Raw genomic sequence first — 13,587 nt, 5'->3', positions numbered from 1 at the left:
TGTGAGGAGGGAATTTGCGTGAAGGTCCACCATTCAACCACTCATGGTTGTAGTATTTTGGATTTAATGAGTGAGCCATGCAATGCAAATGTGTAATTCTTGTCCTACTTACTGAAAATAAATCTTGTATGGTGGCGAAGAAGGCTTATGTTGATGTCTCATACTTAGGGCACTCACTCTGAAAAATAATGGTCCTCACAGACTCAATCATAGAATCCCATCCCTCATAAACCTCTCCTAGGATGGGTTAGTTTGTATACGCAAATCCCAACAAAGTAATTATAAGGTCCATGATCTTAATAGTAAGATCTAGCCTCTCCCACCAAGCATCATCTAATACTCTGTCCTTGACTCTTTTTGAGGCTGCTTAATTTCTCTTTCTCCAAAAGGACCAAACACTGAAATAACCATGGACGCAAGAGTAGTCTTGACCTCCCTCAACCTCTTCAACATGATGAATCGAGAGGCAAATTATGTATCTGCAGTCTTTAACAATGATAAATATGTATACTCTTTGTAGATTGCGAGGGCATTGGTATGATTTTGTACAAATTTGCAGATATGTCGTGCATCCTCAATAAGAGTTCCAATCCAAGGTACATTAGAAGCAATATATTTTAAGTGCTAAATTCAAGGAATGGACAATGCAAGGTGTCCAGAATACTTATGGATATTTAGCTTCCACAAGCATGCCAATAGCCTTACAAATAGGTGAATTGTATGTAATGATTTTCACACAAGAATCAACACCCACATCTTCAATAACTTTAATGAACAACTCACCCATATATCGTGCATCCTTGTATTTTCCAAGAGCATCCACTGCTTTCAAGAAAACTGGTCCATTCAAGGAAGACACCATGAAGTTGATGAGTGGATGGCATGCTGCATCTGTCCATCCATCATAAACAATACTAACCCCAGATGTTGGCCATGCTGATTTAACATGCTCAAGCATTTTATCCACCTCCTTCTTTGCCTCTCAAAAATGTAGTTCAAATCCTCTCTAACACAAGAGGCACATACCCCGATGAAGCCCCTTGAGTTAGAGCTCGACACATATCAATAAATAAAGGTGATCATGCAACATTAAATGATATGAAGTTGAGATAGAAAAAGAAGGCAATGGTGATATCAATCTCTTCTCACCTCTCTTGCTGAAATATCTTGTCCATTTGACCAAGTGCCCTCCTTTTTTCTACTTGACATGCATCCCAATTGGAACTCCCAAATGGATAACTGTCACTGTTTTTCCTCAAGAATGGAAGGGGATCCTCATCCTTGTTTTTCTTAGATGATGCAACCACCATTGCCACACCAACATTGGCCTCTCTTTCTAATTCTTTCTTCTTAGATGCAGTGACTACTAAACATGCTCTAATTCCACAAGATGGTAAGCCCAACAAATGTGTTTTCACATGGAAATAGGTGCTCTTGAATTGAGTGTTGCAAAAGTTGCATTTCCAAAGAACATTGCCTCCTCCCTTTAACTTGGTGCCCAACCCTTGATCTCTTATAACATACTTCCACAAGGGATATTTACTTTCTTGAGCTTGTTGTCTTGCTAAATTGATGTTTCTCTCAACATTTGAAGTTGTTGTTGCAATCCCACTTCCAACAAATGGAACACTAGTAGACCCTAATTAAATTGAAAGAAGGGGCACATTACTAATGGGGATATTCCTTCCTTTCACACCCCCCTTCCCTGCTGCCCTTGATTGTGCCATGACTGCTGTAAAATAAATAAAATTTGTAAACAAAATGACAAGCAATCTACTGTAGCAAAACAAAAAAAATGGAAGGGAAATCCACATACCTGTAGTGTGAATCACCTCCAAAACATGCCTATCTCCTTCACTGGTCGCTCCCACAACTCCAAAGCCACAATAGCAAATGAGCAAAAGAGACCTAATTTTGGCTTTTATTAAGCTCGCGGGTCGCTTTTTGGTGGACACGTATCTAAAAATCATGATTCGTTGTGGGAGCAAATCAGACTCATGGAGGGCACGAATCCCAATTTCGTGACAAGATCTAGCTTCAAATCGGGCACGTGTCCCTTGAGAATCGTGTCTGACACAATGGATTCATGACACATGGGGAGAGCGAATCCAGTGACTTAGGCAAATTGTTAATAAATGATGATTTAGTTTAAAAATTATATGATTCACAATTTTCTAATTATAATACTTTCATAAATTATAAATATAACAATCTTAAATATTCAATTATTATCTATTTAGTTTATGAAATAAATATACTAACAACTTTGTCTTCAAATCACAAGTATAGAAAGCTCTAGACTCTCAAATTGTTACTCAATTATGATTTAGTTTAAAGATTATACAACTTGAGTGGGCCTAATGGTTAAGAGCATGTGTTTCCTCCTAAGAGGTCACATGTTCAAAACCAGAAGGGGGTAGAGTATGTATGCCTTCGTAGACTTAGCAGTCAAATCACTGCGCGGAGGTGGGTCCCTTGTCCCACAAACAAGGGGGTCTCATACACCAATTTGGAGGTGGGGGTCCCTTGTCCCACAAACAAGGGGGTCTCATACACCAATTTGGTGTCTGGCTTAACTGTGACCTTAAAAATGGATAGTATTATTATTATTATTTATAAACACGAGTAAGACTACTTACAAATTTCTAATTACAATAAATTTAATTTAATTCATCAAATTACAATTAAATCAAAATTGTTTTATTAAATTTAAATATTTAAATTATATAATCCAAAAGAACATATTATTGCCGGACAATGAAGTAAGAACCACGAGGTCCACTTGAGTGGATATTTGTGGTTGTGGTCCTCATTATAATTCGGAAGAAATACATACCACCGTTTATTCGACGGAACAAACTTTACCTTTTGACGGGCCATCGGCCACAATCGTGTCGCGCGTCAATTCGTACTCGACTTTAAGGATTCCAGGCCAATATAAGTTACTTTATTTCCCGTTATATGACAGGAAAAGCTGGCACACCAGGATAAGTTGGGCTCTTAGGTGCGACATATGCGTTACGTGTACTCCCAAGGCCTTTATTCGAGAATTGGCTTGGTGTTGAAAGTGCAGAATTTGGATTGAAGTTCTGCAATTCGGACTGAATTTAGGGTTTTGAAGAAGAGGGTTTTGAAGCTGAACAGCAATGGCCGCCAAGCGTATAACGAAGGAGCTTCAGGATTTGCAGAGGGATCCCCCCATTTCATGCAGCGCCGGACCAGTGGGGGACGATCTCTTTCATTGGCAGGCCACGATTATGGGTCCAGTGGACAGCCCATATGCCGGAGGAGTTTTCTTCATCGTCATCCATTTCCCTCCTGATTACCCCTTTAAGCCTCCGAAAGTTACTTTCAAGACTAAGGTAAAATCAATTTTCATATTTATCAGGGCTTTTGTGGTATTTGTTAAGGTTTTGCTTATCTGGTTGGGATTTTCTTCCTGTAAAATTCTAAACTCATTTTCTAATTCTGTTTGTATGGTTTTTAGTTCATCGAAGTTAAATTTTATGTACAGTATTAAACACATGTCTCGATTTTGTTGAGAATGGTATAATTGTGCCGTTTTAGCCAAACCCCAGAAAGAATTTACATCTACAACAGTGGAATTATTCTGTCATACACCACACTACAAATTATTATTATTTTTTCCCTTTTTAAATAATTGAAATGTCTTTCTTTTTTCAATTAAATATCTCTTTAATTTTTTCATAGAGAAGCCCAAGTATGTATTTGTTCTCTAATTGGTAGGTATTCACATTTTTTTTTGGGATGTAATTGGCCGGATGGAATATTCCTAAAATCTTTATTTTGATCGAGCAGTTTGTTGCAGCATTCCGGGACATAAAATAAGGCGGTAGGTTGAGCTTGGCTGAGACTTTAAATGTAAGTTACAGGAGTAATATGGCCCTTGTTGTGCTGTGTACCTTTTGTAATATTTCATTGGTGTTGTGAGACAAGAGTTGAAGGGCACGAACTTTTTGGGTGGACATAAGATGGCCAGGCAGGGCTGGAAATTACTGTTTCTAGCTTAGGGGAATTGTCCTTGTCATTTGCAAAAGTCTTTGGGTATTTCACTATCTTCCATATCTAGCTTAATTTGTAACCTGCAAGGCTTCTGTCAAAGCCATTTTCTCTTATCACCAAGTCCGTGTGAATGTTCCTTACGAATTACGCTTCAGGTTTATATCTAATTGATAGTGACATTTTAATAAGATTCTCTTTAGTTACTAAAAATGAAGAAATTTGTCAACGGTGTTTTTCCAGGTCTGTGAAAATGGGGTGCTGATATTGCTCCCACCAGGGTTCAAGTTTCAGCAATGACACGCTGGTGCTCATAGTTGTGGATGTGTCAATGCACGCAACAAGGGGCCAAGTACAAATCCTTGGCATTTTTGGTGGAATAGATATTTCCCACTCTGGACGTCTTAGCTGTTGGAAACCAGTTTAAACGTTGTTGGTTGCATTCTCTCCCAGGTGGGTTAAAGCACACAACAACGACTGGGATCAGGTGCAAGTTCTAAGCATTGTTGGCGGATTAGATACTTCCCACTTGCAAACTTTTACTTGAAGGAATCAAATTTGAATGTTGTTGGGTGCATTCTTTCCCAGAGAGGATAAGGTACAACACGACATTGATGACCATGTTCAAGGCCTAGGCGTTTATGGTGGAATCAATAACCCTCACTCACAACCTCTTATCTTAAGAAATCCAATTTCCAATTTGAATGTTGTTGGTCACACTCTCCCAAATGGGTAAGGTGGACTGGTTGTATTGTGATAAAGTGGAAGCTAGTCACCCGAAAAATAAAGGGTAAATTTAGGCCTCCGTTAAACAAAATCAGGGTACAAAAAGATGATGCTATCTCATTATGGGTCCCTTTTGTCTCTCAAATAATATAGCAATATGATAACTCCGAGTGGGATTTAAAACTTAAAGTATTGTCGGAGTCCTAGGTCACAGGAAACGCAATATGATAACTCCGAGTGGGATTTAAAACTTAAAGTATTGTCGGAGTCCTAGGTCACAGGAAACTATCTTCAAGCCACGTGTGTGTCAGATAGTCAGAACATTTGTGAGTTGAGTGTTAGATACTCTCTAGACATGTCTTGATTTAGGCATGTGTCTTGTGTTTGTTTAACACTTGGTCAGGTGTGTCCTATTGTTGGCCAATGGCTAATGTGTTGTGCAATAATGTTATTCAATTACTTTTGAGGTATTGATGCTTGGATCTTAATGCACTGATCCTAGAGTTGATAAATTTTGATCATGGTGATCCTCTGGAGTGGTCATCTGCTACAACAATAGGTGCAACACATACTTTAGTTATGTTGGAGGAGGGAGGACAGCATAGTGTCTGTCATTGGTGGAGATATTGAGGATTTTGGTTGTGAGATTCTTCTACCCTATTTTATATTTGCTATTGACATTCCCATCTATCATATATTCTTGATCATGAGAATTAGGAGGATGAGCTATGCGATTGTTCTTCCCTATTTTGTGTTTGCTATTGGCATGCACATCTTATCATGTTATCCACGTACTCAAAATTTTGATAACATTGAATGAGAAAGCTACAGTTCATGGTTCGATATGTATTTTACCGATCCGTATTACCTATCGTGTATTCTTTTGTGTTTGATGCAATTTAGTTCTCTTTTTGAAATATATATAATCACAATGTATGATTAAAAAAATAAAAAAATGAATTTCATCAAATGTGAAGCTGCGGGGAATTTCATCAGCCATGTAGAATTTAATTAAAATAAAAAAAATGTTCAGATTTGATTTTGTTAAACTTCAAAAAGTGTAAAGGAAACCCCCACCCACAACACCCATACTATATCTGTGTATGTCAAGTGTCAGACAACTGTCCTCATGTCCCAGTGTCGGCATTTAGTTGGATTCTTTGTTCTACGCTGCCTTTCTGAAATGTTGATTTTATGTATGTAGGAATACTTTAAAATATCCTTTATTACGGTTTTCATCCCTTTTTGGAAATGATAGTAGTTCTTCAGTGTTTTATGAACAAGGAATTTGTGATGTTGATCAGTTTTCATTTTATTTTATGTGGTGACCTGTGAATTAATTTTTTTAATGTCAGTCTCATCACTGAAGCGTGCGTTTAATACCTATAGAATATACCATCTATATCTTGTTAATGTCAAAACTTCGTATCTCTGAATGGCAGGTTTACCATCCAAATGTGAACTCTAACGGTAGCATCTGTCTTGACATCCTGAAGGAGCAGTGGAGTCCTGCCTTGACAGTTTCCAAGGTGCTATTGTCAATTTGCTCTCTTCTGACTGATCCTAACCCTGATGATCCTCTCGTCCCTGAAATTGCACATATTTACAAGAGTCAAAGAGCTCGTTATGAGGAGACAGCAAGAGCTTGGACTCAAAAATATGCCATGAACTGAATGGTCTTTAATAATTACTATTTCAGTCATTTAGACTATAGATTATGGTAGGAGAGCTAGGACATAGGAGAAAAGGCACGTTATTTTCTCTAGCATACTCTAATATTCTTGAAGTTTGCAGTACATTAAAAGTATGGTTTTTGTGTTTAAGAGAATGGGATCTATGTTAAATAGTCATGATACCTATGTTGCATAGCAATAATACTCTGTTTAACTTCAAGTTTAATTTCTTGCATCATTACATATGAACAGTAAATCCTCTTTTGTTTTTGCTGGTAAAGATAAGCTCAAAAGTATCGTAGCACTATTTTGGTGGCTAGCTTCTGCTATTTTATCTCAATTTTTTTTTTTAAATAAAAATTAATGCAGCGATGTGAATTTGCTTCAGAAAACTGTTTCTAATTGCAAATAGTCAAATTTACTTTTGTGCAGAGGTTTTGCTTGCAGTTCATCGCATGTAGATACCAGGAATGAGATGTTTCTACTGAATAATGTTCCCATGCAGGATGAGTGGGGTTAAGTTCATGTGATCACGAGTATGTTTTGAATAATTTTGAATGCCAGTCAAGCTAGTTGCAAGTCATAATCGAAATGAGTTTAAAGCCCTTTGAATTTCTAGTTTTGGTACAACAACTTACATCAAGAATTTTACCAGAGGAGGAAAGTAGGACTGAGTGAAATCTTGTTTAGTGCTTTGTTCTAGGTTTCCTCATGGCGTGAACGGCGTTTCTGTTTCCCTACGAAGAACTTTCATGTCTATCGAATCCTGAAGTTCTTAGGAAATTCCTTTAGAGCAAGGGGAAATGCAAGCTTCCCCTAACCCATACACAAGGGAACTCAGATACAAACCGAAATATACAAAGAATTGCATGCTTGGATCGTAATTTTTTGTATTACTATTTCAGTTTGTATATTTTGTTTATTATTCTCCGTTTGATACCAGCATGAAGTCCTTTCTCATTGCACTATTTCGTTCTTGGTGATCCTTTATTTAACCGTATTTCATAACCTTTGTTTTATAGTACTAGTGTGGAACCTGCAAAAATAAGCATGCAGAGTGTCATTTAACTATATCTCATAACCTTTGTTGAATATTACTGGTGGAGGCTTTAAAAATAAGCAGGGGGGGTCTCTTTTATGATTAAGTTTTCAACGACTTAGCATCTGGATTAATTTTTTTTTTCATGATACAGGGAAACATTTATAGCTGAAATGGCATTTTACAGTTGAGCACTCAGAATTGGGAAAACAATATAGCATTGTTAATGAAGGTGCAAAGAAAATAGTATTGTTTGTGAAGGCACCTCCTCATTTGTGAAGGATTTAAAATATAGGTAGCGTCAGCTCTTTCAAATCGCAGTGTGAACTGAAATATAACCTATTTTAGTTTGCATACTGGCTTTACCTTGTTATTGACTCCACACTTTGTTTCATTAATGCCTTTTATTCTCCTGATAATTAACAATTTTTTTACCCTTATAGTTTGAATCGTTGTATGATGTTTTCCTTGTTTGAATATATTCATTATACACATCTCTATGTTATCACTCTGTAACTCAATAGAGCAAACCTAAGGCAATTCCTAAAATTGGATAAACAGCATGCTTGCTCTTTTAAAAAGAAAAACGAAAAAGGTGGAGGCTTAATTTCGAATTTTGTTGCATGGTTTATTATATTGTTTTTTTTTTTAACATGGATTGGCAGAGTGATGGACGTACCATGAGCCTGCAAGGTAATGAAGAATAATGAAGAGTAAAGGATTCAGGACGTAGTTTATTGGGTAATTGAACTAGTTTTATTCTAAACTTATTTGGTATGTTTCAGACATTGGAGAGGATCATATGCCCAGAGGTAAAAGTTCTCTTCTGTAATGGAAATTGATTTTTGGCATTTCCGTTCTCTGAGTTCATAACATGTGCATAACTCCCTAACTGGGAATGCATATTTTCCTTTGGCCTTTTAATTTAGCAGTAAATGAAAGATGGCATGTGTGGTTTGATAATTCGACTGAAGTTGTGCTGAACAATTGTATACAATGGCCAATGCTTAATGATAATTTATTTCTTAATGTTTATATCTTATGATATTGCACCACTCTTGATTTCTGGCATTTCAGTTCTCTGAGTTTATAACATGTCATATCTCCCTAACTTGGAATGCATGTTTCTTTTGGCCTTTTATATTTGTAGTAAATGAAAGATGGCATTTTACGGAAAATTATTAAGTGGTTTGGTAATTTGTTTAAGTAATGCTGAACAATTGCATGTAATGCTTAATGTGATGTATTTTTTAATCTTCTGACATTGCACGATTGTGTTTTTTTTATATGTTTTCTTCTAGATGGTTGATGGATATTTTTAAAGATTCTTTTAAACAACTGCAATTTATTGTTTTAGAGCTATTGATATAAGTGTAATATTTTGATGGTCGATGCACTTTTCAAAAGCTGCATATTTTTGGTTTATAGGTATTACAGGGAGTGGAATGTGTTTTTTAATACACTGATGAGTAGGGATTTAATAAGTAGGGTTTCTATTAAATCTGTGCTCAGATGTAGTAAACTGCACGGAAAACTCGGTATATTGCTTTTTCTTGCATAGGATTCTCCAAGCGAGGACTTGCAAGTGTTTAAAAAACATCTCTAATTGAAAACCAATTGCTATAAGAGGCAGACATAAAAAATTTACAAAATTGGCTGAGCAAAAGGACACACATTTACAATAGGAGATCATCAACAAAGGGAAAGAGCTTTTTCCTTGGGCCTGTTTAGATCAAGTTGCATATTGTTTGTAGGTTGACTGAGTGCTGTGCTTGTAGAGCTTTGATTTTCTTGTGTCTCCATTTGCAACTGCAAGTCATTCAACTGTCTATGCAGTGCATCAATTTCATTATCTTGATGAGTGATTTTATTTTTGAGTGATTGAATTTCATCCATAAGAAAGAGGGAATGTTCATCTGTTGGTGAACTTTCCAATTCATGTCCATGTGTTCTAGATGCATGGCTTCAATTTGCTGTGAACACACTTTACATTCTCTATTGCCACCTCATCAGCAAAAGGGAGAGATAGCTTCTTCCTTGGGCTTGTTTAGATCAAGTTGCATATTGCCTGTAGGTCGATTGAGTGTTGTGCTTGTAGAGTTTTAATTTTCTTGTGTCTCCATTTGCAACTGCAAGTCATTCAAATGTCTATGCAATGCATCAATTTCATTATCTTGACGAGTGATTTTATTTTTGGGTGATTGAATTTCATCCATAAGAAAGAGGGAATGTTCCTATGTTGGTGAACTTTCCAATTCATGTCCATATGTTCTAGATGCATGGCTTCAATTTGTTGTGAACACACTTTACATTCTCTATTGCCCCCTGCTATTGCTAAATTTCTTTTCTGAGTCAACATTGGACAAATGTGGAGAAAATAGAGCCAATTTCTAGAGAAGACTATGTTCCGGAATTATGTAGGGATGCAATAGAACACATATAAACATAACACATAGATGCAACAGAATTAAAACTTCATTTCATTAACATCAAATCATTGAAATATGCTTACATACAGAGTGGAAATAAACTAGCTTGGGCAATGGTAGCTTATTTTTGTGAAGAGATGCGGCGGCTACATGCCTCTCAACTGTGTTACAATGAGGCTCAAGGGTTTTTTTATTATTGAAGAAAGGGAAACTGTAGCAATTGTATAGGTTTTCCATAAATGGATGAGATAATGCACAAAAGTGTGCATACTTGGTCAGTTTGTCAACTACCACCATGATAACACTCTTTCCTTCGAACTTGGGTAAACCTGTGATAAAATCCATTGAAATCTCCTCCCAACGTTGACTTGGAATGGATAAAGGTTGTAACAGATTTGGGTCTTAATTCTCTCAACTTTATTTTGATGGCAAACCAAACATTCCGCCACAAACCTTTGAATATCAGATTTAAAGCCATCCCAAAAACATTCCTTTTTAACCCTATGGTAAGTTTTTAAAAATCTGACTGCCCTCCTAAGGGAGAGGTGTGCAATTCTAGAAGAATCTTTTGTTTGAGTTGGGAATGCTTACAGAGGTATAAACGATCTTTGTATCATAACGAATCATATTTCCAGCTAAATGTATCAAATGTATTGGGATTTCATTGCAACTTTTGAATGAGTGCCCACACTTCGTTGTCATTCTTCCATTCATCCCTTGCTTCGTTTATCCAATTGGGTTGGATGATAGAGATGGCACAAAACAATGCTTTCACATCCTCATCCTTTCTTGAGAGTACATCTGCAACAACATTTTGCTTCCCTTTTTTGTAGATGATTTCAAAGTCATAATTCAACGTTTTTGTGACCCATTTTTGCTGCTCTTCTGAAGAAAATCTTTGTTCTAAAAAGTATTTAAGACTATCATGATCTCTTTTTACTTTGAAGTGCCTTCCCATTAGGTAAGGTCACCATTTCTTAAGTGCATGTAGTATTGCCAACAGTTCCTTCTCATAAATAGCTTTGTGTAAATGCTTTCTTTTGATTGGATGACTTTCAAAAGCAATGGGTCTTTCTTCTTGTATTAAAACAATGCCAATCCCATTTCTAGAAGTATCACATTCCACAATAAAGGTTTTTGTGAAGTATGGCGTAGCTAAGACCGGTGCTTAACACATTGCCTCTTTAAGATATTTAAAGGCCTTTGTTGCTTCTGGAGTCCAAGAAAATGCATCTTTCTTCAGTAATGTTGTTAGAGGTGTTGTTATTTTTCCATAATTCTTAACAAACTTGCGATAATACCCTGTCAACCCGAGAAATCCTTGCATATGCTTTAGGGATGTGGGGATTTTCCATTTCTTAATGACTTTAATTTCGCTAGGGGTCTACCTTAACTCCTTCAAGAGATACAATATGACCAAGATATTCCACCTTATGTACTCCAAAGAAATATTTGGAGGCTTTTGCATATAATTGTTTATCCTTCAATAGTTTGAGCACCCTGTCAACATGTTGACCATGATCCTTCCAAGGCTCACTGTAGATTAGTATATCATAAAAAAATACTAACACAAATTTTCTAAGGAAGGGTTTGAAAATGGAATTCATCAAACCTTGAAATGTAGATGGCGCATTGGTAAGGCCAAAATGCATGACCAAAAATTCATGATGACCCTCATGAGTTCTAAATGTTGTTTTTGGAATGTCTCCAGTGTTTATTCCGATTTGATGATATCCTGAACAAAGATCCAACTTGGTGAAGTAAATTGATCCATGTAATTCATCAATGGCAGGAATGAAAAATTTATTTTTAATAATGAGCTTGTTGAGCTCCCTATAATTCGGACACGTGCCATGATCTATCCTTCTTGTGCACCAATACCACTGGAGCAGAGAAAGAAGTTTGACTAGGTTGAATTATACCAGCCTCTAGCATTTCTGCAACCATACATTCAATTTCACTCTTTTGGGCATAGAGATATTTGTAAGGCTTGATGTTTTGATGAACACTTCCTGGAATCAAATGAATAGCATGATCATGATCACGAATAGGTGAGAGGCCTTTGGGAGTCTCAAACACCTTGGAATGATTGTCCAAGACTTTTTGGAGATCTGGAGAAATAGATGTTTTCAATGTGAGAACTTTTAGTGAACATAATTGTGTAATTACACCCTGTTGTTCTTACTTTAGAAGTTTTGTCACGCTGTTAGAGTTGATTATCTTTCCTGGTTTCCCGGTGATATCCCTTAATTCAACTTCCTTTCTTTCCCAACAAAATTTCATGAAAAGTTTTGAAAATTAAAAGCTATCCTACCTAAATATTTTAGCCATTGGACTCCTAGTACAATATCAACACCACCCATTGGAATAGAAAGCATATGACTATTCAATACATATTCTCCCATGGATAGCCTGATATTATGGCACTTTCCAGAGAAATTTATGTTTCCTTCACTTGCAACCATCAGTTGACACTTTGGCGCTGGATATAGGAAGCAATTCAATTCCTTGGCTATCTTACAATGAATAAAATTATGGGTACTACCCGAACCAATCAGCACTATTACTTTTTTTCTGTTTGATATGTCCTTCCATCTTGAGAGTTTGAGGAGTAGTAATTTCTGCAAATGCATTACAAGATATGGTTGGATTCATTTCTTTTTTCTCTAAGGTTGATTCCTGATGTATATCCTCTTCTTTTGACTTTTCTTGTTCTTTTTCTTCTTCCTCTTCACAATCTATGTAAAGTAATTTTTGCTCAGCACACTTATGACCTTTAGTGTATTTGCTATCACAACTATAACAAAGCCCCTCTGTTCTTTTTCTACCAATTGTTCCGGTGTCAACCTTGTAGGTTGTGGAGGCTAGGGGCAACAACGCTTTCATCTTTATAATTGTGAGTGGTAGGTTTCCTTGTTGCCATAATTTTGCTTTCAATTTTTCTTGCCAACCTGAATGCATTCTTCAATGAATCTGGTTCCGAAAGGCAAATTTCATGTTGGATGTTATTTTTTAAAGTCCTTACGAAAATATCAATCCTATGCTAATTTGGAATATCATTTACCCTTATATTTAATTTTTGAAAGTCCTCAATGTGCTCCACCATTGAACCCTTTTGTTTGAAATTTATCAATTGGCTAAAGAATGTGTTGCTCTTTGTATTCTCATAATGTGTTATCATTTCATCCATAAAAATTGACCAAATGACAATTCGTTTACAAGAGAAAAGCCATCGGTACCATACAAACTGATTGAGTTCCAAATATAAAGTTGTAATGCATACCTTTTGTGTGTTTTGCACATTATAGAGATCGAAATATTGTTCAATCTGTAATATCCATGTTACGAGATGCTTGGCATCAAACTTCCTCATATCCATCTTTGGAACCTGGTGGGTCTTTATTCTAACGTTAGAGTCTATGAAATTATGATTAACATTTCTTTTGTTCTCATCATGAGTTTCCTCTATTACTTTTTCACCATTAGGAAACCTTTCTTGTAGCAACTTTGTCAAATCTTTCTTCAATTTTCCACGTCTTTTTTCAAATCTTCAATGTTGTCATTCTTCGAATCATGATTAACATTTATTTTGTGCTCATTATGAGTTTGTTCTACTACCTTTTCGCCATTAGGAAGCTTTTCTAGTAGCAACTTTGTCAAACCTTCCTTCCACCCTTCCATGTATTTTTTCCAATCTTCA

General features: G+C 36.3%; 1 protein-coding gene across 1 annotated transcript; it reads left to right on the top strand.

Annotated features, from left to right (window-relative positions):
- The first annotated feature begins 2,974 nt into the window (after nucleotides 1-2,974).
- On the top strand, nucleotides 2,975-6,675 carry LOC149204902 (ubiquitin-conjugating enzyme E2 30-like). The gene is made up of 2 exons (XM_089394824.1): nucleotides 2,975-3,362; nucleotides 6,189-6,675. The coding sequence occupies exons 1-2, from the start codon at nucleotides 3,147-3,149 to the stop codon at nucleotides 6,417-6,419; spliced, it is 447 nt and encodes a 148-aa protein (XP_089250950.1). The 5' UTR covers nucleotides 2,975-3,146; the 3' UTR covers nucleotides 6,420-6,675.
- Nucleotides 6,676-13,587: the final 6,912 nt, after the last annotated feature.

Source organism: Pinus tabuliformis, chromosome 1_2 (genome assembly GCF_031772625.1).
Source record: "Pinus tabuliformis cultivar Carrire ecotype Pingquan chromosome 1_2, CPIR1, whole genome shotgun sequence".
In the NCBI taxonomy this organism is placed as follows: domain Eukaryota; kingdom Viridiplantae; phylum Streptophyta; class Pinopsida; order Pinales; family Pinaceae; genus Pinus; species Pinus tabuliformis.
The sequence above is the reverse complement of the archived record's forward strand: the minus strand, read 5'-3'. Positions and strand labels throughout refer to the sequence as shown.

Coding starts and splice junctions, on each gene's coding strand:
- LOC149204902 (XM_089394824.1), top strand. CDS start 3,147: ATGGCCGCCAAGCGTATAACGAAGGAGCTTCAGGATTTGCAGAGGGAT. Junction 3,363..6,188: donor AAGTTACTTTCAAGACTAAG/GTAAAATCAATT, acceptor TCTGAATGGCAG/GTTTACCATCCAAATGTGAA.